Genomic DNA, 27,761 nt, shown 5'->3' with positions numbered 1-27,761 from the left:
TTCTGTAGAGAACCCACAGCTCAGTTTTATTTGGAGCAAAGAAAAAAGAAACTTTTGATCATATTAGAAGAAAATCAACCATAGGTTTGGAATCTGTACTCAAACTACACATGCAATGAGGACAATTCTGCTAATATGATGGATTGCTGCTGCGGTTGTCTGCTGTCTGTCTAATATTAACAGTTATGAACAGAAGAGCTACTAGTGTTTGGAAGAATCCTTATAGTGTTACAGTGTCAGGCGAAGCATCTCACTTCCCTTCACACCACGGGTTCTCTTCATGTACATGGGCTTCCTCCTTCTCAGTGAAGTCGTTTTTGCTTTCAAAGGTCTTGCTGATCTCAGCAGTTTTCCCCGTGACCATGTTGGCAACAGCCTTGCCTGTGGCATCTAGCAAACCTTTAACGCCTAAGCAGTTTGCAGCCAGAGTAAGTTCAAAAAATGTTCTTTGGTCAACTTTCAGGAATTCTTGGTCACCAACAGGGATTACCATATGTTTGATTTTCTTTGTTCCCATTATCCTCAAAGGAGGAGAAGGGGTCGTCCTTGCGGTGGGCACAACTCTGAATGACAGTTCCTAAATATTGCTGCATTAACAATTGGCAGAAAAACTGGGGCATCATCTCCTGCATCATCTGTTCACAAACCTTCCAACATGGTCTTGATAGTCACAGAGTATTTGGCAATTTCCTCATCAACTTCACATATCTCTTCATCAGAACTCTGCAACTTAATTGAAGGTATGGGTTTCAAAAAGGTGGCTGTGCAGTGGCTGATGAGAGCACAAGAAGAAAAAGATGATGCTCTTATCCTATGGCTTTGGCCAAAAAAAAAAAAAAAAAGAAAGGACAAAGAAGAAGAAGGAATAGAAAAAGTCAGAGAAGAAGACCACTGAAAAACTTCACTCTTATAAAACAGAATGGAGATCTCCTGTACAGTTAAGGAAAGTAAAAATAAAAGCTAAGATTTTTTGAGTACTTAATGTGTGCAGCGTACTGTGTTTTGCATGTATTAATTTGTTGTCAAAATCCTCTAATAGCTTCCCATACCTGTCGGAGTAAAATACAAATTCTTCCTTTTTTTTTTTTCAGAAACAGTTTCACTTTGCTGCCCTTGGTAGAGTACTACGGCATCACAGCTCACAGCAACCTCCAGCTCTTGGGCTTAGGCAATTCTCTTGCCTCAGCCTCCCAAGTAGCTGGGATTACAGGCACCGGCCACAACACCCGGCTATTTTTTGTTGCAGTTTGGCCGGGGCCAGGTTTGAACACGCCGCCCTCAATATATGGGGCCGGTGCACTACACGCTGAGCCACAGGTGCCACCCTAAATTCTTTACCATAGTCTATGATGTTCAATATGCTTTGGTACATGACCCTGCTCCCTCATACACTGGCCTCTGCACTGTTTCTTGAGATAGTACTCCCCTGCCTCAGGGCAATTGAACTTGCTATCCACACTACCTGGAATTTTCTTTCCCGCAGATAACTGTGCGACTTTCTCCCTTCTTCAGGTAAGACTTTCCCTGCCCACCTCCCTGTGTAACACACATGTGGTGTGTGCCATGTACATACCATCACTCCCCTTTGCCTCATCTTTTCCTCCCTGCTTTATTTTTCTTTTTAGCTCTTATTATTCCCCAACAAATTCTTTGTTTAATATCTGTCTCTGTCAAATAAATTGCAAGTCTCATTAGATTTGGGGCTTTGTCTTATTCACATTAATAATATTCTCAGAACAATGCCTGATATTTAGCAGGTGCTCTTTAAATATTTTGAATCAATTAATTAATTTAGCCTACATGAAAAGCCTATTTGGAAAACATGCTCGTGTATCTTTGGAGGCTGGAATTGTGTATTCCAATGGTGGCTAAGATCCTAAGATTAGCTGGATCTAAGTAAACTGGGCTAAGATGTTTGCAGAGCAGCTGAATGCTTTGCAGTGAGGGAGATGCACACCCTGGGGCTGTTGCACCCAATGGAGGGAAAACTGGAGTAATTAGCCTAGAACCCTGATTGAGGCTGTGCTAACTGTTCCTATCTTGGGAAGAGGGAGATAAGGTGAAGGTCTAAATGAGGGGAGGCAGTATCTTTTAGAAATAAACTTGGAAGGAATGACATAGCTGGATAGAGTGTTTTAGGGTTGTAAGAGTGCTGTTGAGTCAGAGTCTACAGATGGTTTGAAGATCCAAAATTAATTCATTTTCTGGGAGAAGTGGATGAGACACAGATGGATAGACATTCTGTATGGCAAACATCCCACTAAGCAATGCACTGTGGGAGGAGAAATGGGCTCTGAAAGCTGTCCAGTGTATTCTGAAGTAGTTCACTCTGCTGAAGTCAAATAAAATACAGAGATAAATCTCTGAAATTAAAACATTTTATTTTGGAAGAAAGAATTGGAGTTTGGGGCATAAAGGCAGACTAGGTGGTCTTGAGGATGTCTAAAGAACAAAGAGAAGGTTAGAGGTTTTATTTTTTTAAAAAGAGAGAGAAATACCATGTAGTGCTTTTTTTCTTTTTTTTTTTTTTGAGGCACACTCTCACTCTGTTGTTCAGGTTAGTGTGCTGTGGCATCAGCTTTGCTCACAGCAACCTCAAACTCCTGAGTGGAAGGATCCTTCTGCCTCAGCCTCCTGAGTAGCTGGAGCTACAGGCACCCACCACAATGCTGGGCTAATTTTTCTATTTTTAGTAGAGAGAGGGTCTGTCTGTTGCTGAGGCTGGTCTCTAATTCCTGAGCTCAAGCAATCCTCCCACCTCAGCCTACCAGAGTGTCAAGATTACAGGTGTGAACCAGTGTACCCAATCTATGTAGTGCTTTATGAGAAAGTTTGTAGTAAGATTTCGGGGAACTGGAAAGTTTTGATGGGTAAGTGACAACAATGGGTAAAACTAGTGCTAGAGTCTTAGTAGGTTATTTCAGCAGCTATTGTATAAAACTGGTTTGGGGTTATAGCAGGCAGTTTCAGCAGCCAGGCTTTCAGAGATGTACATTCTTAGACCAATGTTATGTGCCCTGAGAGTTTTTTCCCCCTCTGGTGTATTTTAGTTGGGTATGACAAAAATGATCCAATTTCTATGATCAACTTTCACAACTCAAGCCCAGGATGACCTCTTGAATTACTCTTCAGGTTGCTGTTGGAAGGATTCTGAATTTTCTCCAAAGAAATCTAGGTAACTAAGACTCTCTTCGGTACTCAGGCCAGGTAGCTGACCATACTCAGAAGGAGGACAAATGGCCTCCTAAAAGAAAGGCTATTGGTAATGGGATGAGGTACCAGCATAGAGCTGGGGACTGCAACTCTCACATGCTAGACTTTGTATACTACCCTTTGGCCTGAAAACTGCAACAGAACATAATTTCCATTTGTATTAGGAGAAAGTAGTGAGTTTATTTGCTTCAGAGGCAGCAAGGTTGAAATAAAACTATGAGAAGGGACTCATGTCTCACCTGACCAACTGCTCACTTCCTAAAAGCTATACAACAAAATGATCTATGAATGGTCTGAATGTTTAGATCAACTAGGTAATCCTGCTGATTAAAAAATTCTTACAGGGCCGGGCATGGTGGCTCACACCTGCAATCCTAGCACTCTGGGAGGCCAAGGCAGGTGGATTGCTTGAGCTCATGGGTTCCAGACCAGTCTGAGCAAGAGAGAGAGAGACCCTGTCTCTACTAAAAATACAAAAAAAAAAAAAAAAAAGTGAGGCAAGAGGATCGCTGGAGCCCAAGAGTTGTAGTTGCTGTGAGCTATGGTGATGCCATGGCACTCTACCTAGGGCAACAGCTTGAGACTCTATCTCAAAAATAAATAAATAAATAAATAAATAAATAAATAATTCTTACGGGAAATACTTTAGTGAAGTAAATAGTTCCTAATTTATAGTTTCAAAAATGAAACACATTTCTATACTTCCAGTTTTCATATAGCAAGGCATCTGTTTACATAAGCCATTTTCTGATCTGTAGACCACAGTGCCGAGTTTCCACTTCAGTTATGCCAAATAATCGTCTCTTGGCAGGGAAAAGATGTTCAGGCAGGCCCTCAAAGACAACGACAGATGGCACTCCACTGGAGGTACTCTTTGTTTTAACAAATATTGACATTTTAGCGGGAAGCAGATCCAGATCCTGTTTCTTCCTAACTCTCCCTTTCTTCAATCTTAATGGTTTAGAGAGATATAACTCAATAGAAGTGGGGAAATTCACTTACCACTGAATTACAAAAGGACATACATCATACAGAATAATGTTCACAGTCAACTGGTGCTTGTAAAAATCACAAAGTAGTAAATAATACTGGAACATTGTGATCACAAAGCACTTTCAGACAAATGAGACAGGATAGAAAGGCAGAGAGGAGAAAACAGAAGAAAAACATAAGAAAACAGAAAAAAAAATTGAAATTGGGCGGCGCCTGTGGCTCGGTCGGTAGGGTGCCGGCCCCATATACCGAGGGTGGCGGGTTCAAGCCCGGCCCCGGCCAAACTGCAATCAAAAAATAGTCGGGCGTTGTGGCGGGCGCCTGTAGTCCCAGCTACTCGGGAGGCTGAGGCAAGAGAATCGCTTAAGCCCAGGAGTTGGAGGTTGCTGTGAGCTGTGTGAGGCCACGGCACTCTACCGAGGGCCATAAAGTGAGACTCTGTCTCTACAAAAAAAAAAAAAATTGAAATTACTAGATGAAACTTTCTTTAAAAGATCCTTTTTGGCCAGGCAAGGTGGCTCACACCTGTAATCCTAGCGCTCTGGGAGGCTGAGGTGGGTGGACTGCTTGAGCTCACGAGTTCAAGACCAGCCTGAGCCAAAGCAAGACCCCATCTCTACTGAAAATAGAAAAAAAACTGAGGCAAGAGGATAGCTTGAGCCCAAGAGGTGGAGGTTGCTGTGAGCTATTATGCCATGGTACTCTACACAGGGTGACAGCTTGAGACTGTCTCAAAAAAAAAAAAAAAAAGATCCTTTTTAATCTAGGTTTTAGTAACAGTAAATTTTAGCAAGATAAGCAGAGAATATTTACTGCAATTCAAAATTAGAATATTCTATTTTCAAAAAGGTACCATTAATAACCACATGTGGTCCTTTCTGGGCAGCTTTTGGCAGAATACATCTAACCCTCCCCCCAAAGTTTATATTCTTTGACTCAGAAATTTGGGGAAGTTTACATTGTATAAAAATCAGATGTGTACCCCAAAATATGTATAACCAAAATTAAACACAGAGTTGTTTATAATCGCAAAAAAAATGGATAATGCAAACATTTATTAGTAGCAAATTGTTTAGCTAAATCAAGTTATACACACATTATTGAGTACTTTGCAGCCCATAAAGATGACAATGTAGAGCTGTATTTGTTTATATGGACTCAATCTAAGTAGTTTTTCAAAAAGCAGTTACAAAAAGCAACCTGATGGGCAGATTACAGTGGCTCATGCCTGTACTCCTAGCACTCTGGGAGGCTGCCTCAGGTTGATTACCTGAGCTCAGGAGTTTAAGACCAGCCTGAGACAGAACAAGACCCTGTCTCTAAAAAATAGTCGGGCATTGGGGCAGGTGCCTGTAGTCCCAGCTACTCGGGAGGCTGAGGCAAGAGAATTGCTTGATCCCAAGAGTTTAAGGTTGCTGTGAACTATGACATCATAGCACTCTACAGAGGGCAACAAAATGATATACTATCTTAAAAAAAAAGAAAAAAGGCAGGCCGGCACCCATAGCTCAGTGGGTAGGGTGCCAGCCACATACACTAAGGCTGGTGGGTTTAAACCCAACCCAGGCCTGCTAAACAACAATGGCAACAACAACAATGACAACAACAAATAGCTGGGCATTGTGGCAGGCTCCTGTAGTCCCAGCTACCTGGGAGGCTGAGGCAAGAGAATCGCTTAAGCCCAAGAGTTTGAGATTGCTGTGAGCTGTGACGCCACAGCATTCTACCCAGGGCAACAGCTTGAGACTCTGTCTCAAAAAAGAAAAGCAGTCTGATAAAAAAAAAAAAAAATTGTCTTTATAAAATTATATAATTAATATAGAAATTACCATAGAAATTATTTTTATAAAATAACATATATGCATATGTGTACATTACATAGAAAAAAATTACCTTTGGGTGGTAGACTTCTAGGTAATTTTAAGTTCTTGCTTCCTTTCTATAGAATCAATTGCTGTTTTACAATGTGCATATATTACTTCTGTAATTCAGGGGGCAACTAAAGTTATTTTCAGGTTGTAAAATGTAAGTCACAGATAACTTTTAATCAGCTTCTCTTATAAGCTGAGGTAGCATTTTTCTGGGGATTTGCTGTGGGTGGGACAAAAGAATGAAATAAGGATCAGTACAGAGCAAGCCTCAAGGCAGGACAGGGACAGAGTAAAGCCAACCTTTTTGGCACCAGGGACTGGTTTCACAGAAGAAAAATTTTCTAAGGATGGATGGAGGGGAATGTTGGATTCTCATAAGGAGCTCACAACCTAGATCCCTCGCATGCACAGTTTACAGTAGGGTTTCTGCTCCCATGATAATCTAATGCCACTGCTGATGTGGCAGGAGGCAGAGCCGGGGCAGTGATGCTAGTGACGGCAAGCTGCTGTAAACATAGATGAAGCGTCCTTGCCGCTCACCTCCTGCTGTGCAGCCTAGTTCCTAACAGGCCATGGACCAGTACCAGTCCTGGGACTGGGAACCATAGGAGTAAAGGACTCAGATGGGCTTCTCAGACAAGCCACTGCCCATAAGACAAACCTCCTCTGTGTCCACACTCCGCCTTGAGGACTGGTAGGTGCTCCTTCAGTGCCAGGGCCCTGGCTCCCTGTTTCAGCAACGCTCCCTCCTATACCTTTGCCCCAAGGCCATCTCAAACTCAGCAGCACCCAGCATGCCCCAGGTTTTACTCAAGGAAGGAAGACTTCCTTCACCATCCACCCCAGCTTTACTGAGGTATAACTGACAAATAAAAAGTGTAAATATTCAAGGTGTACATTGTGATGATGTGGCATACGAATACAGTATAAAATGATTGTCACATCAGGTTAATGAACACCTCCATTACCACAATTAGTTACTACTTGGGGATGTAGTGTGTGTGTGTATTGTGGTAAGGACACTTAAAATCTACTCTCTTTGCAAATTTCAAGTATAGATAACAATATTATTAACTACTATCACCACGTTGTACATTAGATCCCCAGAACTTAATTGCTTTTTAACAAAGTTTATACACTTCAACCAACATTTCCCCATTTCCCCCACCTTCCAGCTCCTGGCAACCATGATTACACTCCCTGCTTCTATGAGTCTGACTTTTTTCTTCAGATTCCACACATAAGTAAGATCATACAGTATTTGTCTTTCTTTGTCTGGCTTATTTCACTTAGCGTAACATCTTCCAGAGTTACTCCGTTGTGGCAAAAAAAAGAATTTCCTTTTTTTGGCTAAATAATATCCCATAAAAATAGTTCTTATAGGACAACAAGAACAAAACAAAAAGGAAAAGAAAATACAATAAAAAAAAATCTACTAGTTTCCCTGGAATGCCATAACAAATGACCATGACCTTGATGTCTTCAGACAAAAGAAATATATTCTCTCACGGTTCTGGGGACCAGAGGTCTGAAATCAAGGACCTGGCAGGACCATGCTCCCTCAAAAGCTCTAGGGAAGGACACCTTCTTGCCTCCCTCAGCTCTTGGCATTCCTGGGCCTGTGGCATAACCACTCCAATCTCTGCCTGTGTCTTCACATTGTCCACTTCTCTGGTGTGTCCCTTTCTGTTTCTTATGAGATACTCTCCGATTTAGGGCCTCATCTCAATTTTTACCTTACTTATATCTGCAAAGACTCTGTTTCCAAATAAGGACACATTCTGAGCTTGGGGTGGATGAGAATTTTGGGGGGAGCACTCTTTAACCCACTACAATATAATAGACACATTTATTCAGCAAAGTAAAACTCTAGCTAGTATTGACCTCTTAAGGAGGTAGGTAGAAGGCAGGCAGAGGCCAGAAGAGCTTAGAAGTGGACATAGACAGCTGAGGAAAGTGCCTTCTGACTATCAGAAAGCTTCTGCCTAGTTAAGAAAAAATAGAGGTGGCTCAGCGCCTGTGGCTCAAGTGGCTAAGGCACCAGCCACATACACCTGAGCTGGCGGGTTCAAATCCGGCCTGGGTCCATCAAACAACGATGGCTGCAAAAAAAAAAAAAAAAAAAGCCAGGATTTGTGGCACGTGCCTTTAATCCCAGATACTTGGGAGGTGGAGGCAGGAAAATCGCTTGAGCCCAGGAGTTGGAAGTTGCTGTGAGCTATGATGCCACAGCACTCTACCCAGGGTGACAGCTTGAGGTTCTGTCTTAAAAAAAAAAGAAAGAAAAAATAGAGGTTCCAGAATACAGCACAATAAAATTAGGAATTAGAGAAAACCAAAAAAGTCCAAGAAACTGTTGAAAAGGGGTTATTTGATATAAATTACTAAAAAGAGCATTATAGCTACTACCAAAAATATAAATGTGCTTAAGGAAGATATTAAACTAATGAAAGAATTCAGGTACTTGTCTAATGGTCAGTTCAGGTAATAAAAACCCATGTATTCTATTAAATAATGATCAGGAACAGTGGCCTCAAAATTAAAGTTTCTTCTAGCAAGGGAGCAATAAACTGGGCTTCTGCAAACCATGCTTATATTAATTCCCAGTTATGGGTATTTTTGCAGATAATTGTGGACTTTGCCTGCCATCCAATTTACTTATGTGCTGCTGTCCCGCCATCAAATAGGAGTGAGGTTAGAGAATGCAAATCAATATGAGTCTTAGACTTTCAAAATGTCATTGGCAGGTACATGTACTGACAAAGAAATTAGATGCATCACGAAGTCAGAGTCTTCTTTTTTTCTTTTTTTTGAGACAGAGTATGTTGCCCTTAGTAGAGTGCTGTGCAGTCACAGCTCACAGCAACCTCAGATTCTTGGGCTGAAGTGATTCTCTTGCCTCAGCCTCCCAAGTAGTTGGGCCACAACGCTGGGCTATTTTTGTTGTTGTTGTTGTTGTAGTTGTCATTGTTGATTTTAGCTGGCCCAGGCCGGGTTCGAACCCGCCAGCACCTGTGTCTGTGACCGGCGCCCTACCCACTGAGCTATGGGCGCTGCCGAAGTCAGAGTCTTCTTCTGGATGGAGACTGAACCCAGAGTAGGATATACTACGTTTTGCTTTCTTTTCCCAAGCCATGTAGTGGTGCTGAAGGACACATAGTTAAGCAAAAACACTGGAGTTTGGTCATAATCTAAATAATTCCTCAGTTGTTTTCAGTGAGTATTTTTAAGTGTTTCAGAACTTAGAAAACTGTCCAGTTCAAGTCTTCACTGTGCACCTGGGAGGCTTCGAGGTCCAGAGATGTGGGCATCTTTTCTAAAATGACTTGCTTGGGCCAAACTAGAACTCGACCCAGAAGTCCCAAGCTCTTCCCATGATATGTGCCACTTACTTTGACCATTCTCACCAGATAGCAGTTCCTAAACACCTAGACTGTAAAGTGCTGCTCTACCATGAACAAGCCACTCTAGATGTGCATTAGTATATTAGTTCACTATGAGGGACTAGAAGAATTTTTTTTTATTCGTTTTATTTATTTATTTATTTATTTTGAGACAAAGTCTCAAGCTGTCACCCTCAGTAGAGTGCTGTGGCGTCACAGCTCACAGCAACCTCAAACTCTTGGGCTTAAGTGATTCTCTTGCCTCAGCCTCCCAAGTTGCTGGGACTACCAGCACCTGCCACAATGCCCGGCTGCTTTTTTTATTGCAGTTGTCATTGCTGTTTTAGCTGGCCCGGGCAGGGTTTGAACCCACCAGCCTCAGTGTGTAGCCAGCACTCTACCCACTGAGCTAGCCCTAGAAGAATGTTTTCAGTCAAAAGGAGCGAGATACTCAGTAGGTGCTGAATAAGTGGTTTTTGAATGAATGGCATACAGAATAAAGACAAGGGACAGTGGCTCACCAAATGTGGCAAAGATAGCTATCCATGCTCTCCTTCTGGTCTTGGCACAGTTAGGCCACCATGCAGCCTCCCTTGCAGTCAGGTGTAGCCACACAGCTGAGTTCTGGCCCGGGGAGTGTGAATGAGAGCACCACTCTCAGGTCTGGCCCATAAAATCCCTGTATGGTTCTTCTCTCACTCCACCAGCTGAATGGAGAGGACCCTGAGGATCTAGAGGAGGACAGAGACACAGTAAGGAAAGAGTCTGTGACGCCACAGCACTCTATTGAGGGCGACATAGTAAGAACTCTGTCTCATAAAATGAAAATGAATGAAATAAATGAATGAATAATATAATGAATAATGATGAAATAAAATGAATAAAATTAAAGACCAAAAAAGAGAGGCATCATACAGAGGGACAAAACCAATACTTCACTTCTTCTGAAACTTTGCAGAAAAAATTTTAGCCATTTTCAACTTTCAAAAGCTATGGAAAGAATGAATTAACTAAAGAAGGGCATTCTCTTACAGGAGGATGAGGATGAGTAATGAATAAACAAGCAAAACAGTGCAGAGGAGAGGACAGCAGTAGAGAGTTGACAGATTGTGGGTTTGAATTCTGACTCTGCCATCTACTGAAGACCAATTTTTTAGGTAGAGGGCGGCATGTCCTTGAGCCTCGTCTCCACATCTAGACAATATAAAACAGACGTGCTGGGCCAGGTGCAGTGGCTTACACCTAGAATCCTAGCACTTGGGAGGCCGAGGCGGGTGGATTGCCTGAGCCAGAGCAAGACATCATCTCTAAAAATAGTCAGGTGATGTGGCAGGTGCCTGTAGTCCCAGCTACTTGGGAGGTTGAGGCAAAAGAATTGCTTATGCCCAACAGTTTGAGGTTGCTGTGAGCAGGGATGCCACAGTACTCCACTGAGGGTAACAAAGACCCTGTCTCAAATAAAATAAAATAATAAAACAGAAGTGATACCTACTTCATAGAGTTGCTATGAGGAGTAAATGCAGAAAGAGGCCCCCGCATGGAGCAGGATTTAGTTCTTTGGAGCCACTATTGTGAGTGCTGTACTTGAGCACACACATGGTGATCATTGTTACCATAACGTCCAAAGCAACTTTAAAGTCCACTTTTCTGAAGACTACAGACCATGAAGAAAAAAAGCACAGACTCATTCTCTTTGTCAAGTATCAGTTGATTCATCACGACTTAGATTGCTACCTGACAGCAAACGAGGCCATTCCTGAGCCTATTCTCTTTTACAGAAACTTTTGGCAAAATGTCTCAATAACTACCAAGTCATTTAAATCTTAGAGACTAGTCCTTTTTGAATGTAACTTATATCTTAATTTATGCCTTGGACTTTAATAGGCTATTTTGCTTAATCCTAGGATTTCTAGAATAAATTTTAATTTCCTGTGGCTAATATCAACAGAAATTTTCTAAACAGAAGATGCCAAGATCTTTGAATAAATGTTTCACCACAATCTATCTCCTTTTCAAGGCTAATAACTCTTAGATTTGCTCTTTTGAGGCTATTTTTCTAGACCTTGTAAGCATGCTTCATTCTTACTTATTCTTTTTTTTTTCTCTTCTGACTGTGTATTTTCAAGTAAGCTATTTTCAAGCTCACTGGTTCTCTCTACTACTTGGTCAACTTTGCTATTAAGAGACTCTGATGCAGGGATGCAAGGCTGGTTTAACATACGCAAGTCTATAAACGTTATCCACCATATTAACAGAGGCAAAAATAAAGATCACATGATCCTCTCAATAGATGCAGAAAAAGCATTTGATAAAATCCAGCATCCTTTTCTAATTAGAACTCTGAAGAGTATAGGCATAGGTGGCACATTTCTAAAACTGATTGAAGCTATCTATGACAAACCCACAGCCAAGATTTTACTGAATGGAGTAAAACTGAAAGCTTTTCCTCTTAGAACTGGAACCAGACAAGGTTGTCCTCTGTCACCTTTACTATTCAACATAGTGCTGGAAGTTCTAGCCAATACAATTAGGCAAGACAAGGAAATAAAGGGAATCCAAATGGGAGCAGAGGAGGTCAAACTCTCCCTCTTTGCTGACGACATGATCTTATACTTAGAGAACCCCAAAGACTCAACCACAAGACTCCTAGAAGTCATCAAAAAATACAGTAATGTTTCAGGATATAAAATCAATGTCCACAAGTCAGTAGCCTTTGTGTACACCAGTAACAGTCAAGATGAGAAGCTGATTAAGGACACAACTCCCTTCACCATAGTCTCAAAGAAAATGAAATACCTAGGAATATACCTAACGAAGGAGGTGAAGGACTTCTATAAAGAAAACTATGAAATCCTCAGAAAGGAAATAGCAGAGGATATTAACAAATGGAAGAACATACCATGCTCATGGATGGGAAGAATCAACATTGTTAAAATGTCCATACTTCCCAAAGCAATCTACCTATTCAATGCCATTCCTATCAAAATACCAACATTGTACTTTCAAGATTTGGAAAAAATGATTCTGCGTTTTGTATGGAACCGGAAAAAACCCCGTATAGCTAAGGCAGTTCTTAGTAACAAAAATAAAGCTGGGGGCATCAGCATACCAGATTTTAGTCTGTACTACAAAGCCATAGTGCTCAAGACAGCATGGTACTGGCACAAAAACAGAGACATAGACACTTGGAATCGAATGGAAAACCAAGAAATGAAACTAACATTTTACAACCACCTAATCTTTGATAAACCAAACAAGAACATACCTTGGGGGAAAGACTCCCTATTGAATAAATGGTGTTGGGAGAACTGGATGTCTACATGTAAAAGACTGAAACTGGACCCACACCTTTCCCCACTCACAAAAATTGATTCAAGATGGATAAAGGACTTAAACTTAAGGCATGAAACAATAAAAATCCTCCAAGAAAGCATAGGAAAAACACTGGAAGATATTGGCCTGGGGAAAGACTTCATGAAGAAGACTGCCATGGCAATTGCAACAACAACAAAAATAAACAAATGGGACTTCATTAAACTGAAAAGCTTCTGTACAGCTAAGGAGACAATAACCAAAGCAAAGAGACAACCTACACAATGGGAAAGGATATTTGCATATTTTCAATCAGACAAAAGCTTGATAACTAGGATCTATAGAGAACTCAAATTAATCCACATGAAAAAAGCCAACAATCCCTTATATCAATGGGCAAGAGACATGAATAGAACTTTCTCTAAAGACGACAGATGAATGGCTAACAAACACATGAAAAAATGTTCATCATCTCTATATATTAGAGAAATGCAAATCAAAACAACCCTGAGATATCATCTAACCCCAGTGAGAATGGCCCACATCACAAAATCTCAAAACTGCAGATGCTGGCGTGGATGTGGAGAGAAGGGAACACTTTTACACTGCTGGTGGGACTGCAAACTAGTACAACCTTTCTGGAAGGAAGTATGGAGAATCCTCAAAGCACTCAAGCTAGACCTCCCATTTGATCCTGCAATCCCATTACTGGGCATCTACCCAGAAGGAAAGAAATCCTTTTATCATAAGGACACTTGTACTAGACTGTTTATTGCAGCTCAATTTACAGTCGCCAAAATGTGGAAACAGCCTAAATGCCCACCAACCCAGGAATGGATTACCAAGCTGTGGTATATGTATACCATGGAATACTATTCAGCCATTAAAAAAAATGGAGACTTTACATCCTTCGTATTAACCTGGATGGATGTGGAAGACATTATTCTTAGTAAAGCATCACAAGAATGGAGAAGCATGAATCCTATGTACTCAATTTTGATATGAGGACAATTAATGACAATTATGGTTATGGGGGGGGAACAGAAAGAGGGAAGGAGGGAGGTGGGTGGGGCCTTGGTGTGTGTCATACTTTATGGGGGCAAGACATGATTGCAAGAGGGACTTTTCCTAACAATTGCAATCAGTGTAACCTGGCTTATTGTACCCTCAATGAATCCCCAACAATAAAAAAAAAAAAAAAAAATAAGAGAGACTCTGATGCATTTCTCACTTTGTCAGTTGAATTCTTAAGTTCCAAAATTCTGGTTGATTTTTAAATTATTTTCAACGTCTTTGCTAAATTTGTCTGGCAGGCTTCTGAATGCCTTCTCTGTGATGCCTGAAAGTTCGCTGAGCTTCTTCAGGACAGCTATTTTGAATTCTTCGTCTGAAAGGTCACAGATCTTCATCACTTGAGGATGGATTCCAAGATCTTGATCTGTTTTCTTTCTTGATTTTGGATAGATGCTATGACATTGTGATATAAAGAGAAACGTATATATAGTAGAACTTCTTTAACTTGTCCACTCAAGGGACTGTAACAAACTGGTCAAAATACGGAGATGGTCAACATAAGGAACTAGGCTTACTGCACTGATACGTACATGTGGTGTATGTCCAGTCTATGAAAATTAGGTCAATGTAAGAATGTTGACAATTTAGGGAGGTGGGCAACTATGGAGGTTCTACTGCATTTGGTCTTCATCTCTAGGTCCTGGCCAGAGCTCCCTTGTCACTTCCTAAGTAATAAGACAGGGGTATCACTGGTTCCCCTCCTGAAATAGCTCTGGAGCAATATAGGGGAAAGAAGTATTTTTTAACCACACCAGAGCTTATGTTAATGAGGTGATTTTTGGACTGCCCTCAAAGGGGAGGGGTACTGGTTGCCAGGAGAACCGACTTTGTGATCAGAGGGTGAGAACTTTCAGCCCCATCCTACTCCCTCTACCCCATGCCCAACTTCTGGGGAGAGGAAAGAGACTAGAGATGCAGCTCAATCATCAACCACTAATGATGTCATTCATTGTGCCTATATAATGAAACCTTCATTTAAAAAAAAAACCCAAAGGACAACGTTTGGAGAGCTTCTGGGCTGCTGGACAGTTGGAGGTGCTTGGGAGTCAGGTGTACCTGGGAGGGCAGGGAGCTCTGTGCCCTTCCCCACACCTTGCCCTGTGCATCTCCTGTATTATAGTATCCTCTATAATAAACAGGCAGGCACGGTGGCTCACGTCTGTAATCCTAGCACTCTGGGATGCCAAGGCAGGTGAATTGCCTGAGCTCACAGGTGCTGAGCCAGAGCAAGACCTCGTCTCTAAAAGTAGCTGGGCATTGTGGCAGACACCTGTAGTCCCAGCTACTCGGGAGGCTGAGGCAAGAGAATCACTTGAGCCCAAGAGTTTGAGGTTGCTGTGAGCTGTGACACCACAGCACTTTACCAAGGGTAACAAAGTGAGATTCTGTCTCAAAAAAAAAAAAAAAAAAATATATATATATATATGTACATATATAATAGACAGATAAACATGAGTAAATGTTTCTGACACAAATGTACCATTATTATGTACCATTTGAGCAAATTATCAAACCTGAGCAAGGAGTCATGAGAACCCCCAATTTATAGCCCATCAGTCAGATGTTCTGAAGGTTGACTTGAGATTGGCCTCTGACATGGAGGCAATCTCCTGAGACTGAGCCTCAACCTGTGGGGTCTAACTCCATCTAGATAGTATCAAAACTGAATTGGCTTGATGGGCACCCAGTTAGTGGCCTTAGAGAGCTGAAGGACTACTCAGTATGGAAAGCACACACATTGGTTGTCAGAAGTGTTGTGTGAAAATACAGAAGACAGAAAAAGATTTTTCTATTTTGGCTAGGCATGGTGGCTCACCCCTATAATCCCAAAGCAGGAGGATCCCTTGAGTCCAGGAGTTCGAGATCAGCCTGAGCAACATAGTGAGACTGCATCTTTACAAAATAAATTTGAAAAATTAGCTAGGCATGGTGGTGAGGGCCTGTAGTCCCAGCAACTTGGGGGCTGAGGCAGGATTGCCTAAACCCAAGAGTTTGAGGCTGCAGTGAGCTATGATTATGCCACCGCACTCCAGCCTGGGCCACAAAGCAAGACCCTGCCTCAAAAAAAAAAAATAAATAAAATAAATAAATAAATGTTTTTTCTATTTAGATGTTTACAAGAAGTTTCCATGGTATGCTTACTTCACACCAGCTAGGAGTAACTGTTTTTATGCTTTCATTCATGGCAAGTTACAATGTTACATTTAAATGCTTAAGCCAGATAATTGCATCTAGGGACCAGAATATACTACTATAATGTTATTTTATAGTAAAAAAAAATTTTTTTTTGAGACAAAGTCTTATGCTTTCACCTTGCATAGAGTGTCGTAGCATCACAGCTCACAGCAACCTCAAACTCTTGGGCTTAAGCAATTCTCTTGCCTCAGCCTCCCTTGGGCTTAAGGGATTAGAGGCGTCTGTCACAATACCGGGCTATTTTATTGTTGTTGTTGCATTTATCATTGTTGTTTAACTGGCCTGGGCTGGATTCAAACCCAATAGCTTCGTTGTATGTGGCCAGCACCCTACCCACTGAGCTATAGGCGCTGCCCTAGTCATCAGTTATTCATCACACAAGTAAAGTTGCATTCTCAGTTTTCCTTCAACTTGTCTGTTGTCACCTCTAACACAGGGTATATTAGTTATCTGTGGCTGCATAACAAATTACCCCAAATGTAGTGCTTTGAAACAACATTTATTATCTTAGTTTCATTTCTGGGTCAGTGTAGACGTGTCCTCTGGTTCAGGGTCTTTCACAAAGCTGCAATCAAGGAGTCAGCTAGAGGTACAGTCATTTCAAGCTCATCCAGGGAGGAATCTGCTTCTTTGTTCACTCAAGTGCCTGTTGCCAGGCCTGAGACACCAGTGCCCTGCAACCTGAGCCTCTGTGCAGGACTACTCACAGCACGGCAGCTTCCCTTTCCCAGAGGGAGAGTAGGAAAGATGGAGAGAGAGGTAAACAAGACAAAAGCCACTCCATCCTTTTGCAACCTAATCTCAAAAATGATATCCCCTCATTTTTGCCATATTCTATTTGCTGGAATCAAGTCACCCAATCTGAACTACATTCAAGGGAAAGGAGTCACTGAAAGTCATCTTACATGCTGCCTACCTCACAAGGATAACATTTAAGGTGGTGCTTCTCCAACTAACTCTGATGAAGAACCAACTTCTTCTTTTTTTTTTTTTTGTAATTTTTTACAAATTTTTTTTTTGTAATTTTCAATTTGTTGCAAGACAGTTCTCTTGTAAAATAAAATAGAAATTCATTTCCAGAAAAAAAATATATGTAAAAATTTCTAAACACTCTTAATTCTATTTATTTACCTCATCTGAATCAGAAACAAACAGTTTGCACACTGGCACCAGTTTCAGTAGTGCCAGTGTGTAAACCATTCTTCAAGTAGTACTGATTTGAGGATTTCATAAATATAGGTTCTTACAGGACAACGGTTTAGACTTTTCAAGATTCTTACAAGACTGGGCAGTGCCTGTGGCTCAGTGGGTAGGGCACCGGCCTCATATACTGAGGGTGGCGGGTTCAAACCTGGCCCTGGCCAAACTGCAACAAAAAAATAGCTGGGCATTGTGGGACCTGTAGTCCCAGGTACTTGGAGGCTAAGGCAAGAGAATCACCTAAGCCCAGGAGTTGGAGGTTGCTGTGAGTTGTGACGCTAAAGCACTCTACTGAAGGCAATAAAGTGAGACTCTGTCTCTAAAAAAAAAAAAAGATTCTTACAAGAAAATGGTTTGGACTTTTTTCATTTGGCTATTCCTGGATAGAGGGATTCTAGAAATAAAACTAAGTAAGAGTCTGTCCTTCGAATCTCATTCTGCTCTATCATTTTAAAAATAGTAGCTTTTGCTGTCATTAAAGGCAAAAGGGATTGATTATAAGTCTCCCGCCAGGCCCAAATGTGCCCTCTTTTCCACCATTCTGGAAGCTACAGAGTTAAAGCCGCGTTTTCTTTCTTTTTTTTTTTCTTTGAGCAGAGTTTGTCTCCCTCGGTAGAGTACCCTGGTATCACAATTCATAGCAACCTCAAACTCCTGGGCTTAAGCAATTCTCTTGCCTCAGTCTCCCAAGTAGCTGGGACTACAGGCGTCTGCCATGATGCCCAACTATTTTTGTTGTTGCTGTTGTTGTTATAGTTGTCATTGTTGTTTAGGAGGCCAGGGCCAGGTTCGAACGGTCAGCCCCAGTGTATGTGGCCAGTGCCCTAACCACTAAGCCACAGGCGCCAAGCCAGCCATGTTTTTGAAGTGTGCAGTCTGACAGATATTGTATCAGCTCACATTGCAAAATGGTGAGGGCAGCCCACTCCCCAACTCACATAATTATAGAAAACAAGTTTTTTGTTATGGGTTTTTTTTTGAGACAGATTCTCCCTTTGTTGCCTTCAGTAGAGTGCTGTGGCATTATAGCTCACAGAAACCTCAAACTCTTGGGCTCCAGCAATTCTCTTGCCTCAGTCTCCCTAGTAGTTGGGACCACAGGTGCCTGACACAAAGCCTGGCTATTTTTAGAGATGGGGATCTTGCTCTTGCTCAGGCTGGTCTCGAACCTGTGAGGTTATGCAATCCACCCACCTGGGCCTCCCAGAGTGCTAGGGTTACAAGCGTGAGCCACCTCGCCCAGCTAGAGAAGAAGTTTGAATGCTCTTCCCATTCCTATTCAGACCCCTCAAAACACATTTCAATTGTGAAATCTTCAATTTAACTGAAAAAGAAACAAACGTTTTTTGAGCATCATCTGTTAAAGATTCTGGGAGGTACCCCCTTGAAGAAGGGAACTCCTTTGCTATATAAAACACTTCTTACATAAACTTTGAAGTCATTTACATCTCTCTATATATGTAAATGACTCTCTATATATGTACGTATACATACGTACATATATATTTAAGCCTACAGCACCCAGTATTCCCAAGGAGTCGCCCATCCAAGTACTAACCACATCTGACCCTGTTTAGCTTCCAAGATCAGATACACCTCAAAATTTCGTCATTTGAGTACATTCTCTCTTGTTTCTAAGTGTTTCACAAGTTTATAGTTAATCTCCTTAAGGAGACCATAAACATACTGATCAAAAGTATTCCATTTCATATCCTTCACACCTCCAGCACAGGATGACACAGTTAGTAGGTCCTAAGGAAAAGCCTGAATGAAGCAGGCATTTACTGAGCCAAGACCCTGAAGCCCCTGTTCAGGGACTAAGTGCTGTGAACAAGGTTTCTGTCCCATATCTTGCTAACCTGGCAATCACCTCTCTTTCTGCTCTTCATCCTAGCCTATCCAAAGTTTAAAGCAAAAGCAACTTTAAGAGATTTGCTTCTTAAATCAGAGATCAATGAAATTGAAAACAAAAGAATCATTCAGAAAATTAATGAAACAAGGAGTTGGTTTTTTGAAAAAATAAGTAAAGTAGATAAACCTTTGGCCAGACTAACTAGAAATAGAAAAGTAAAATCTCTAGTAACCGCAATCAGAAATGATAAAGGGGAAATAACAACTGATGCCACAGAGATACAAGAGATCATCTCTGTACTACCAGAAACTCTATGCCCAGAAATTTGACAATGTGAAGGAAACGGATCAATACTTGGAATCATATCCTCTACCTAGACTTAGCCAGGAAGAAATAGAGCTCCTGAACAGACCAATTTCAAGCACTGAGATTAAAGAAACAATAAAAAATCTTCCAACCAAAAGAATGCCCTGGTCCAGACGGCTTCACGCCACAATCCTATCAAACCTTCAAGGAAGAGCTTGTTCCCGCACTACAGAAATTATTTCAAAAAATTGAGGAGGAAGGAATCTTCCCCAACACATTTTATGAAGCAAACATCACCGTGATATCAAAACCAGGAAAAGACCCAACTAAAAAGGAGAAAAATAAACAAATGGGACTTCATTAAACTGAAAAGTTTCTGTACAGCTAAGGAGACAATAATGAAAGCAAAGAGACAAGCTACACAATGGGAAAGGATATTTGCATATTTTCACTTTTTTTTTTTTTTTGTGGGTTTTGGCCAGGGCTGGGTTTGAACCTGACACCTCCGGCATATGGGACTGGCGCCCTACCACTTTGACCCACAGGCGCCGCCCATATATTTGCATATTTTCAATCAGACAAAAGCTTGATAACTAGGATCTATAGAGAACTCAAATTAATCCCCATGAAAAAAGCCAACAATCCCATGTATCAATGGGCAAGAGACATGAATAGAACCTTCTCTAAAGAAGACACACGAATGGCTAACAAATACATGAAAAAATGCTCATCGTCCCTATTTATTAGAAAAATGCAAATCAAAACCACCCTGAGATACCATCTAATCCCAGCAAGAATGGCCCACATCACAAAATCTCAAAACTGCAGATGCTGGCATGGATGTGGAGAGAAGGGAACACTTTTACACTGCTCGTGGGACTGCAAACTAATAGAACCTTTTTGGAAGGAAGTAGGGAGAAACCTCAAAGCACTCAAGCTAGACCTCCCATTTGATCCTGCAGTCCCATTACTGGGCATCTACCCAGAAGAAAAAAAATCCTTTTATCGTAAGGACCCTTGCACTAGACTGTTTATTGCAGCTCAATTTACAGTCGCCAAAATGTGGAAACAGCCTAAATGCCCACCAACCCAGGAATGGATTAACAAGCTGTGGTATATGTATACCATGGAATACTATTCAGCCATTAAAAAAAATGGAGACTTTACAGCTTTTGTATTAACCTGGATGGAAGTGGAACACATTATTCTTAGTAAAGAATACTCAATTTTGATAGGAGGACAATTAATGACACGGTGGGGGTGGGAGAAAAGGAGAGCAGAGAGAGAAAGGAGGGGGCAAGGAAGAGCAGAGAGAGGGAAGGAGAGAAGGGGGTGGAGTCTTGGTGGGTGGAGGGGGTGGAGTCTTGGTGGGTCCTTTTGGGGGCAAAACACAATTTTAAGAGGGACTTTACGTAACAAAAGGAATAAGTGTAACCTGGTTTCTTGTACCCTCAATGAATCCCCAACAATAAAAAAAAAGAGAGAGAGATCTGCTTCTTCTTAGATACATGAACATACATTGGTCAAACTTAATAAAGTGCCCTGACCCCAATGGGCAACCTGAAATCTCTTATCACACCAATACCAGGAGTGAGAAGAGAAAACTAGGTGGAGGGAGAGGCCCTTAAAACAACTCTGTTCAAGTTCTTACACAATTGCAGACCCTCAGTTGGGCATCTCCCAAGGGTTGGTAAAACCTACATTTGCAAGCCCAGTGCAGGGTGTGGTGCAGACACAAAGGTGAACCAAACTGGTTCTTTGCCCTCGAGAACTTATAATAGACAAATGACGACCAATCCTCAAGTACAAAACAAAGTAGAATGGGCCAAGTGTTGCAATGTTGGCGTATGGAGAAAGAGTTGTGGAAGAACACATGCAGGAGAGATTAATTCTGACTGGTGAAAATTCAGAGGATGTAGCTTTGGAGCTAAACCTTGGAGATGGGTAACAAAGAGCACTGCCTGCCTGTCCAGTCCTAGGGTTGGCTGTTGACATGCATTAACTCAATTAGGGCTCACAAAAGGCTGCTGGGAAGTACTATTGTCAGTCTCATTTTACAGTGAGGAAACTGAGGCACAAAAAAGTGACAGATTTGTTCAAGATTCAAACTAATATGTGGTGAAGGGGGAAATGAATGTGAAGTCATAACAGGGTTAACAGTAGAGCTAGTGATAACCCTCTTTTAAGGAGGAAAGGGTACCATGAAGGGAGGCCAAGCGATGTGCAGAGCTCTCCAGGAATAGAGACAGTTGAGGAGTCTGGGGAGAGGGGCCGGGATACCGTCTGATCCCAATAGCAATTTTATGTCAAACTCTCAACTTCACATGTAATATCTCATCTGACCACATCCCCTTTGACACGTGCTATTACTCCCATTTTACAGATAAAGGAATTGACACAGAGGTTAGCACCTCATCCAAGGTCACACAAGCGACAGGTAGTAGGGCTGGGATCTGAATCCAGGGGTCAAACTCCCCCACCCCCTCTTACCACTGCGCCAGCCGACTGTCAACGCGTGGGTGGAAGCCCTTAACAAGCTGCCGGGTGCCTCGCCGCTGTCCATCTACTTTCCCTGCAGTCTACATATCCTGTCCCTTCCCACCCACCTACCCCGCGCCCTCCACTCCCAACCCTAGCTTTCGGTTAGGATGGCCGAGTCCACGGCTACAGGGCATCCAGAGCCCTCTTGACGTCCAGAGCAACTTCTCCTCCCAGAAAGCTTTGTGCTGTCGGAGCGTTAAAGAGGCTCCGAGCTCCGGGCCCGCTCCGTCGGCCCCGCCCTCGGGCTCCGTCCGGGCGCCTTGGGCGTGTTCCCGGCAGCAGAGCCCAAGGCCCGGGGCGGAGCTTGGCCGCGGCACAGGGTGGCTCGGCGTTCAGGTGGCTCCTCCTCTGCGTCTCCGGATCCCCGGCCGCGCCGGGCACCGTGCCGGCTTCCAAGGGAGCGCCTTTGGGCCGGGCTCGGGGAGCCCGCGACGGCCGCCGCGCGTCTGGGTCCATTATTTCGCTTCTCGGTCTCTTCCAGGCAGGTGCCGCAGGCGCGCGGGTCCTCACGTGCCACCGCGGCGGCTGCAACTCTGGGACCCGCGGGCGCGCAGCGGGAGATGAAGCACCTGAAGTCGTGGTGGTCGGCCGGCGGCGGCCTCCTGCATCTCACCATCCTGCTGAGCTTGGCCGGGCTCCAGGTAGACCTGGACCTCTACCTGCTGCTATCGCCCCCCACCCTGCTCCGGGATGAGCTGCTGCTGCTGGGCAGCCCGGCCAGCTCCGCCCACGCGCTCAGCCCCTTCCCTGCCTCGGGAGAGTGGGGGCGCGCGGACAGGCTGCACCCCAAGGGCCTGGTGCCGGACCCCCCAGGGGCGCCCGAGGGTCGGCTGCTCCGGGAGGTGCGCGCGCTCGGGGTCCCCTTCATCCCCCGCATCCGGGTGGATGCGTGGCTGGTGCACTGCGTGGCGGCGGGGGACGCGGACTCGGCCCACGGACTGCTGGGCGCCGCTGTCTCGTCAGCGGGAGGAGTCGCCGGCGCCAGCTTGGACGGCGGCGGCCAAGCTGCGCAGGGGGGCAGCGGGGACCCCCGAGGTACTCCGAGTAGCCCCTTGGCCGCCGAGGAGAAGAAGGAACCTGCCGAACCGACGGCTCAGGTGCCGGACGCCGGCGGATGCGCGAGCGAGGTAAACGCACAGCGGGACCAGAGCGAGGTGCGGTGTCTCCTTCGGCCGAGAGCCCTCCAGGCTTGTGGGGACCTAGAGGGAGGGCGCACCCGCTTCCTTTTCCCACTATTAATTAGCTCCTGGGTAGTAGTAAGGTTCGCAGACGATGCTACTTCTCCTTTTTGTGACTGGAAATGAAGGCCATTAGTGCTGTCTCGTGCATTTTCAGTTTTTAGCAAGAAATGAGTGGAATCCGTCTGGTTGTAGGGAACACTTTTCTTTGTTTTTGATGACTGACAAGAGCAGTTTGGGGAGTGGAAAAGGGGAAAGGGATGGTGTTAATTTTCTTGCCCACTGTCTTTTATTACTTAATGTAGACGGAGATCTCTTTTTCTGAAATCTGTGCCTGAAATATGAAGGAGGCGTTGGCCTGTAGAAGATGGGTAATTCTTTTAAGAGCCACTCTCTCGGCCTAATGCAGTGGCTCTCGCCCTGATTTTAAACAAATTGCAGTTCGGTTTTGCTGTTTCCCTGGATTAAAGAGTTGTGGGCAATGTCTACTCTGAGGCCAACCGGCAAACATTCTCTCTGTGATCTAACCATCCCCTGTACAAAACATCCTTCTCTCCTGGGCCTTGCATAACCCCTTATTAGCATAAAAAGAACAGGTACTCTGGCAGACATCTAGTGACTAACGAGCTCCTTTTGGTTGATGGGTGCAAGCCCTTCTCTGGCTTAACTTCTTGTTGCAATGTTTTCCAAGGTCTGTTTACCGAGGGTGCTGTTGTGGTGCCTTAGAGTCTAAGAACACTTAACATCAATTTCTACAAAATCACCTTATCCAAAGTTCCTTCCAGGAGACTTTTAATATTCTTTCTTGGCCCAAATTAGTGTTACTAACTGGTTATCAATGAGTGTTCCCCAGTGGTGTTTGTGGAGTGCAGTCTTATGCAAAATGGGAATTGGAGAAAAACTGGTTTGTTTGCTGCTCTTCAGAATTGCTGTTTGTGTAGGCAGTTGCCAGACGGGCTTCTCCACCCTCTCCAGGAGGGGTCATTGTGCCAAAGTGCTAGGTGATTCACTGTTATGCGGATCCGATTCCTTCCTCTTCCTGGGGACCACACAACTAATGGGGTGGGGGTTAGTGAGAGGTACTCGGTGGGCTCTCTCTCAATTACTTGATGGAATAGAAGGCTCTTTCCCACTAACTCATCTGCCCTGAACCCTTCGGGTGGGTCTCACCTGAATCCTCCACTTCCTAGTAAGTGGGTGTTTGTTACATTCACATCTTAACTGGTTTTGTAACATTTGAAGTTGAAACTCAGTGCTTGATGCTGTACCAGGTGGCACGCGACCCCCCTCACAGCTGAATGCCAGCCCTCTTGCAAAGTGTGTGGGGACCTAGAAGGAGGCAGAGGGTTGGCTGTTTGTACTTAAGGACTTCCCTCCCACCATCACCTGGTTAATACCTATTTAGACAGGCAGGCAGCGCAGGGGACCCTGGTCCAGCCAAATCACCTTGGAGTCCTTGAGTCTAGCCTAGAAGGGGAGAGAGTGAAATTCACACAGGGCTGTTCTCCTGGCAGTGCCTTCCCAGGCTGGGTTGCCATGTGTAAACCTGCTGGACAGTAGTAGCTGTTGGGATGACCTGCTTTGTTCAATCCAGCAAAGATCATGTGTCAAACACCGTACAGTTCTCAAACTAGTTGAGAACTGCTAATTCGCCTTCATTGGTAATGCTTTTTATGTCAACCTTATGGCGTACACAGGCCAGGCATCTTTAGATCCGATTTGTTCTAAAGGAAAATAGAAGTCTAGCAAAAGTTAGGGCACTTGGCTAAAGCTACATGTTATTGATGCCAGAAATGGGACCAGAACCTGAGTCTCCTTACTTCCAGGCTGGCACCTACACAGGCTCTTTGGACACATGTGCGGTTCCCCAGGATAAGGACTCTCCCATTCTAGATTGTCTTTTAAATGCAGATTATATTATTCATAATAGCAGAGGTTACAATTTGGTTACAGTGAGGGTGGGAGAAAACCAGGGCTGGGAAAACAACTGGTTTTCACAATCTGTCAGACCTTAGTTGGGGAGCATTGCTTGCTAATATAACCCCTCCCACAGCTATTTGAATCACTCCAAGCCTCAGAGGTGTGGGAGAGTAATGTTGACCCCAGGGGAGAGTTGTGCTAATTAAATGGGGAAGGCCAGCACGGGGCCTGGATTAAAGCTGCGATTGTTTTCTCCTGCCCTCCTTCCTCAACATGCCCTCCTTCAGTTGCCCCCACTCACTTGAGCCTTTTGGCTTGTTTGTCTGCATTTCTGGCTTGGGTGGCTGGTTGTCTTTTAAGAGAGGGTGGTGTGTTGGAGCCAGACTGCCTGGCTTTTAAGCCCAGCTCTGCCACTTGTAGCTGTGTGACCTTGGACAAATTGCTTAGCCTTTCTGTGCTTCATTCTTCTCATCTGCACAATATAGGGTTGATAGGACAATTGAAAAGTTCATCTCATATAAAGGGCTTAGAACTGTGCCTGTCATGTGCTTAGTAAATGTTAGCTGCTATTAATTTGTAAGAGAAAAAGGTGCTTTGCCCCACAGGAACATCATAGGTTTTTATTTTTATTTTTTTTGATAGACCATTCCAGTAGCTTATGTTTGCATTGCAGGAGATTATGGTTTTATAGTATAATTTTCTATATTTTTTGTATGTGTGCTAAAATACTTTTGAGTAGGGGATTTTCCAAGTATCAAAGAAGTACTGCTTTGGTTTCACTTCTCAGTGGGGCTCATCAGACTCTGGAATTCCTGGAGGAAAAGGCTGGCACACTTCCTTACCACAGCCATTCTCTTAAAACTGCCAAAGTGCTTGTTCTTCAGAGTAATATGCAGGTTAAACAAAGAAATGGACAGCTTTTGTAGACTGGAATATGTAAACATTGAAGATGCAGCTGCTGCTTACAGCCAGCTTCAGTGTTTAGAAAGCCATTGCCACTTTGAGAGAGCCTGCAGTTCTCTTGATGTGGTTTCATGCTCTGCCTTAGCCACCTTCTGCTGGATGATGGAACCAATAGGACCTCTTGAATTACTGACCATTGGACTGGTTTCCTCAGGACACAGAATCTGAGACAGTCACTATTTAATTCTAAGAGTAAAGGGAAAAGAAAGAAGGTCTTTGATTTTTAAAAGTAAAAATTGTTTTTCATTTCAAAATTGGAGGTGGTGGTCCCTAATGCCTGAGCTATTGCACAGAGATGAAATCTCACACATTACCTGTTTTAAACAAAGCAGGTAAAATACAGAAATAGTGTTATTACCACATATGTTGCAGTATGACAAAGTTTCCCAGTAAGATTTTCATTCTGCTTACTAAAGGATATTGTAATAGTCTCTGTATGGGAAGAGATGGCCTAAGTCATGGTATTAGTTTGCTGGGGCTGCCGTAACAAAGTGCCACAGACTGGGTAGCTTAAACAGAGATTTATTGTCTCATAGTTCTAGAGGTGAGAAGTCCAAGATCAAGGTGCTGGCAGGGTTAGTTCCTTTTGAGGGCTGTTAGGGAGAATCGATTCCACAACTCTCTCCTACCTTATGGTGGTTTGCTGGCAGTCTTTGGCACTCCTTGGTTTCTTCTGTGTCACCTGATCTCTACCTTCATCTTCACATGGCATTGTCTCTCTGGGTGCATGTCCGTATCCAATTTCCTGTTTTATAAGGGCACCAGTCATACGGGACAAGGGTCTACCCTATTCCCTTAACTTACCTAATTACATCTGCAATGACCCAATTTCCAAATAAGATCACATTATAAGGTACTGGGGGTTAGGACTGCACCAAGAGTTTTTGAGGACACAATTCAATCCATAACAATCATCTCCTTTCTGTTAACTCCTGTGGTGTTTGGCTTGCTTAGAAAGTAGGCTCCAAGCATAAAAAGCTAAGTAAGGTGGCAGCCGCCTATGGGAAGGCAGGTCATGGTATATGTTCCTGAGGAAGTCTGAGGTTTTGCTGGCTTGATGTGCAGCCCTGGAGCACCTTAGTTCAAACCATCTTTCTCCAGTTAATCTTTCCCTCAATTGCTAGGTTACAGAGAAATCATCTCTTGTATCATTTTCCTCCTCTGTGTTCCTACTTCTCAACTCAATGGGACATCAGTATGCAGAGGCCTGCACCTTACTTGGCGGCAGGCGAGTCTGGTGGTCACCAGTGCTTGCACTAGAGTCCGACCCACTGAAGTGGATCCCCCAGCTCTTCCACTGTCTGGTTGTATAATCTGGAGTCCATTTCTTTCTTTCTTTTTTAAATAGTTTTATTTATTATTATTGTTTTTTTCAATAGTTTTATTTTTTTATTTTTTTTATAGTTTTTGGCTGGGGCTGGGTTTGAACCCACCACCTCCAGCATATGGGGCCAACGCCCTACTCCTTTGAGCCACAAGTGCCACCCTGGAGCCCATTTCTTAACCTCACTGAGCTTTAGTTCCTTTATCTGTGAAATGGGATGGTAAGAGTGGGTTAGGGGGCTGTAAGGAGATAACACAAGTTAGGGTGAGCAGGGTTGGTACTTGGCAAGCCCTCAATAATGTTACCTGCTGTTCATAATTCCGGTGGAGCTCTGTAGTGCTCCCTCCTTATGTTACTGCTGCCCATTCTCTTGCCACGTGCAAGTTTCCGAAGCATATTCTGGTTCATTTCTCCATTTTTGTGTGGGGAATCTCC

At 43.4% G+C, this 27,761-nt stretch overlaps 1 protein-coding gene and 1 pseudogene across 2 annotated transcripts in view; one reads left to right on the top strand and one right to left on the bottom strand.

Annotated features, from left to right (window-relative positions):
* LOC128560073 (S-phase kinase-associated protein 1-like) lies at positions 1-21,980 on the bottom strand (annotated as a pseudogene).
* A 239-nt stretch (positions 21,981-22,219) lies between these two features.
* Positions 22,220-27,761, top strand: part of NFE2L3 (NFE2 like bZIP transcription factor 3) — a 36,385-nt gene continuing 30,843 nt past the window's right edge. For both annotated transcript variants that reach the window (XM_053553769.1, XM_053553768.1), the window contains exon 1: positions 22,220-23,068. In XM_053553769.1, the coding sequence (XP_053409744.1) occupies positions 22,502-23,068 (567 nt within the window). In that variant the 5' untranslated portion in view covers positions 22,220-22,501. The remainder of the gene's footprint in view (positions 23,069-27,761) is intronic.

Source organism: Nycticebus coucang, chromosome 11 (genome assembly GCF_027406575.1).
Source record: "Nycticebus coucang isolate mNycCou1 chromosome 11, mNycCou1.pri, whole genome shotgun sequence".
NCBI classification, from domain to species: Eukaryota; Metazoa; Chordata; class Mammalia; order Primates; family Lorisidae; genus Nycticebus; species Nycticebus coucang.
This window is presented reverse-complemented; position numbering and strand designations above follow the sequence as displayed.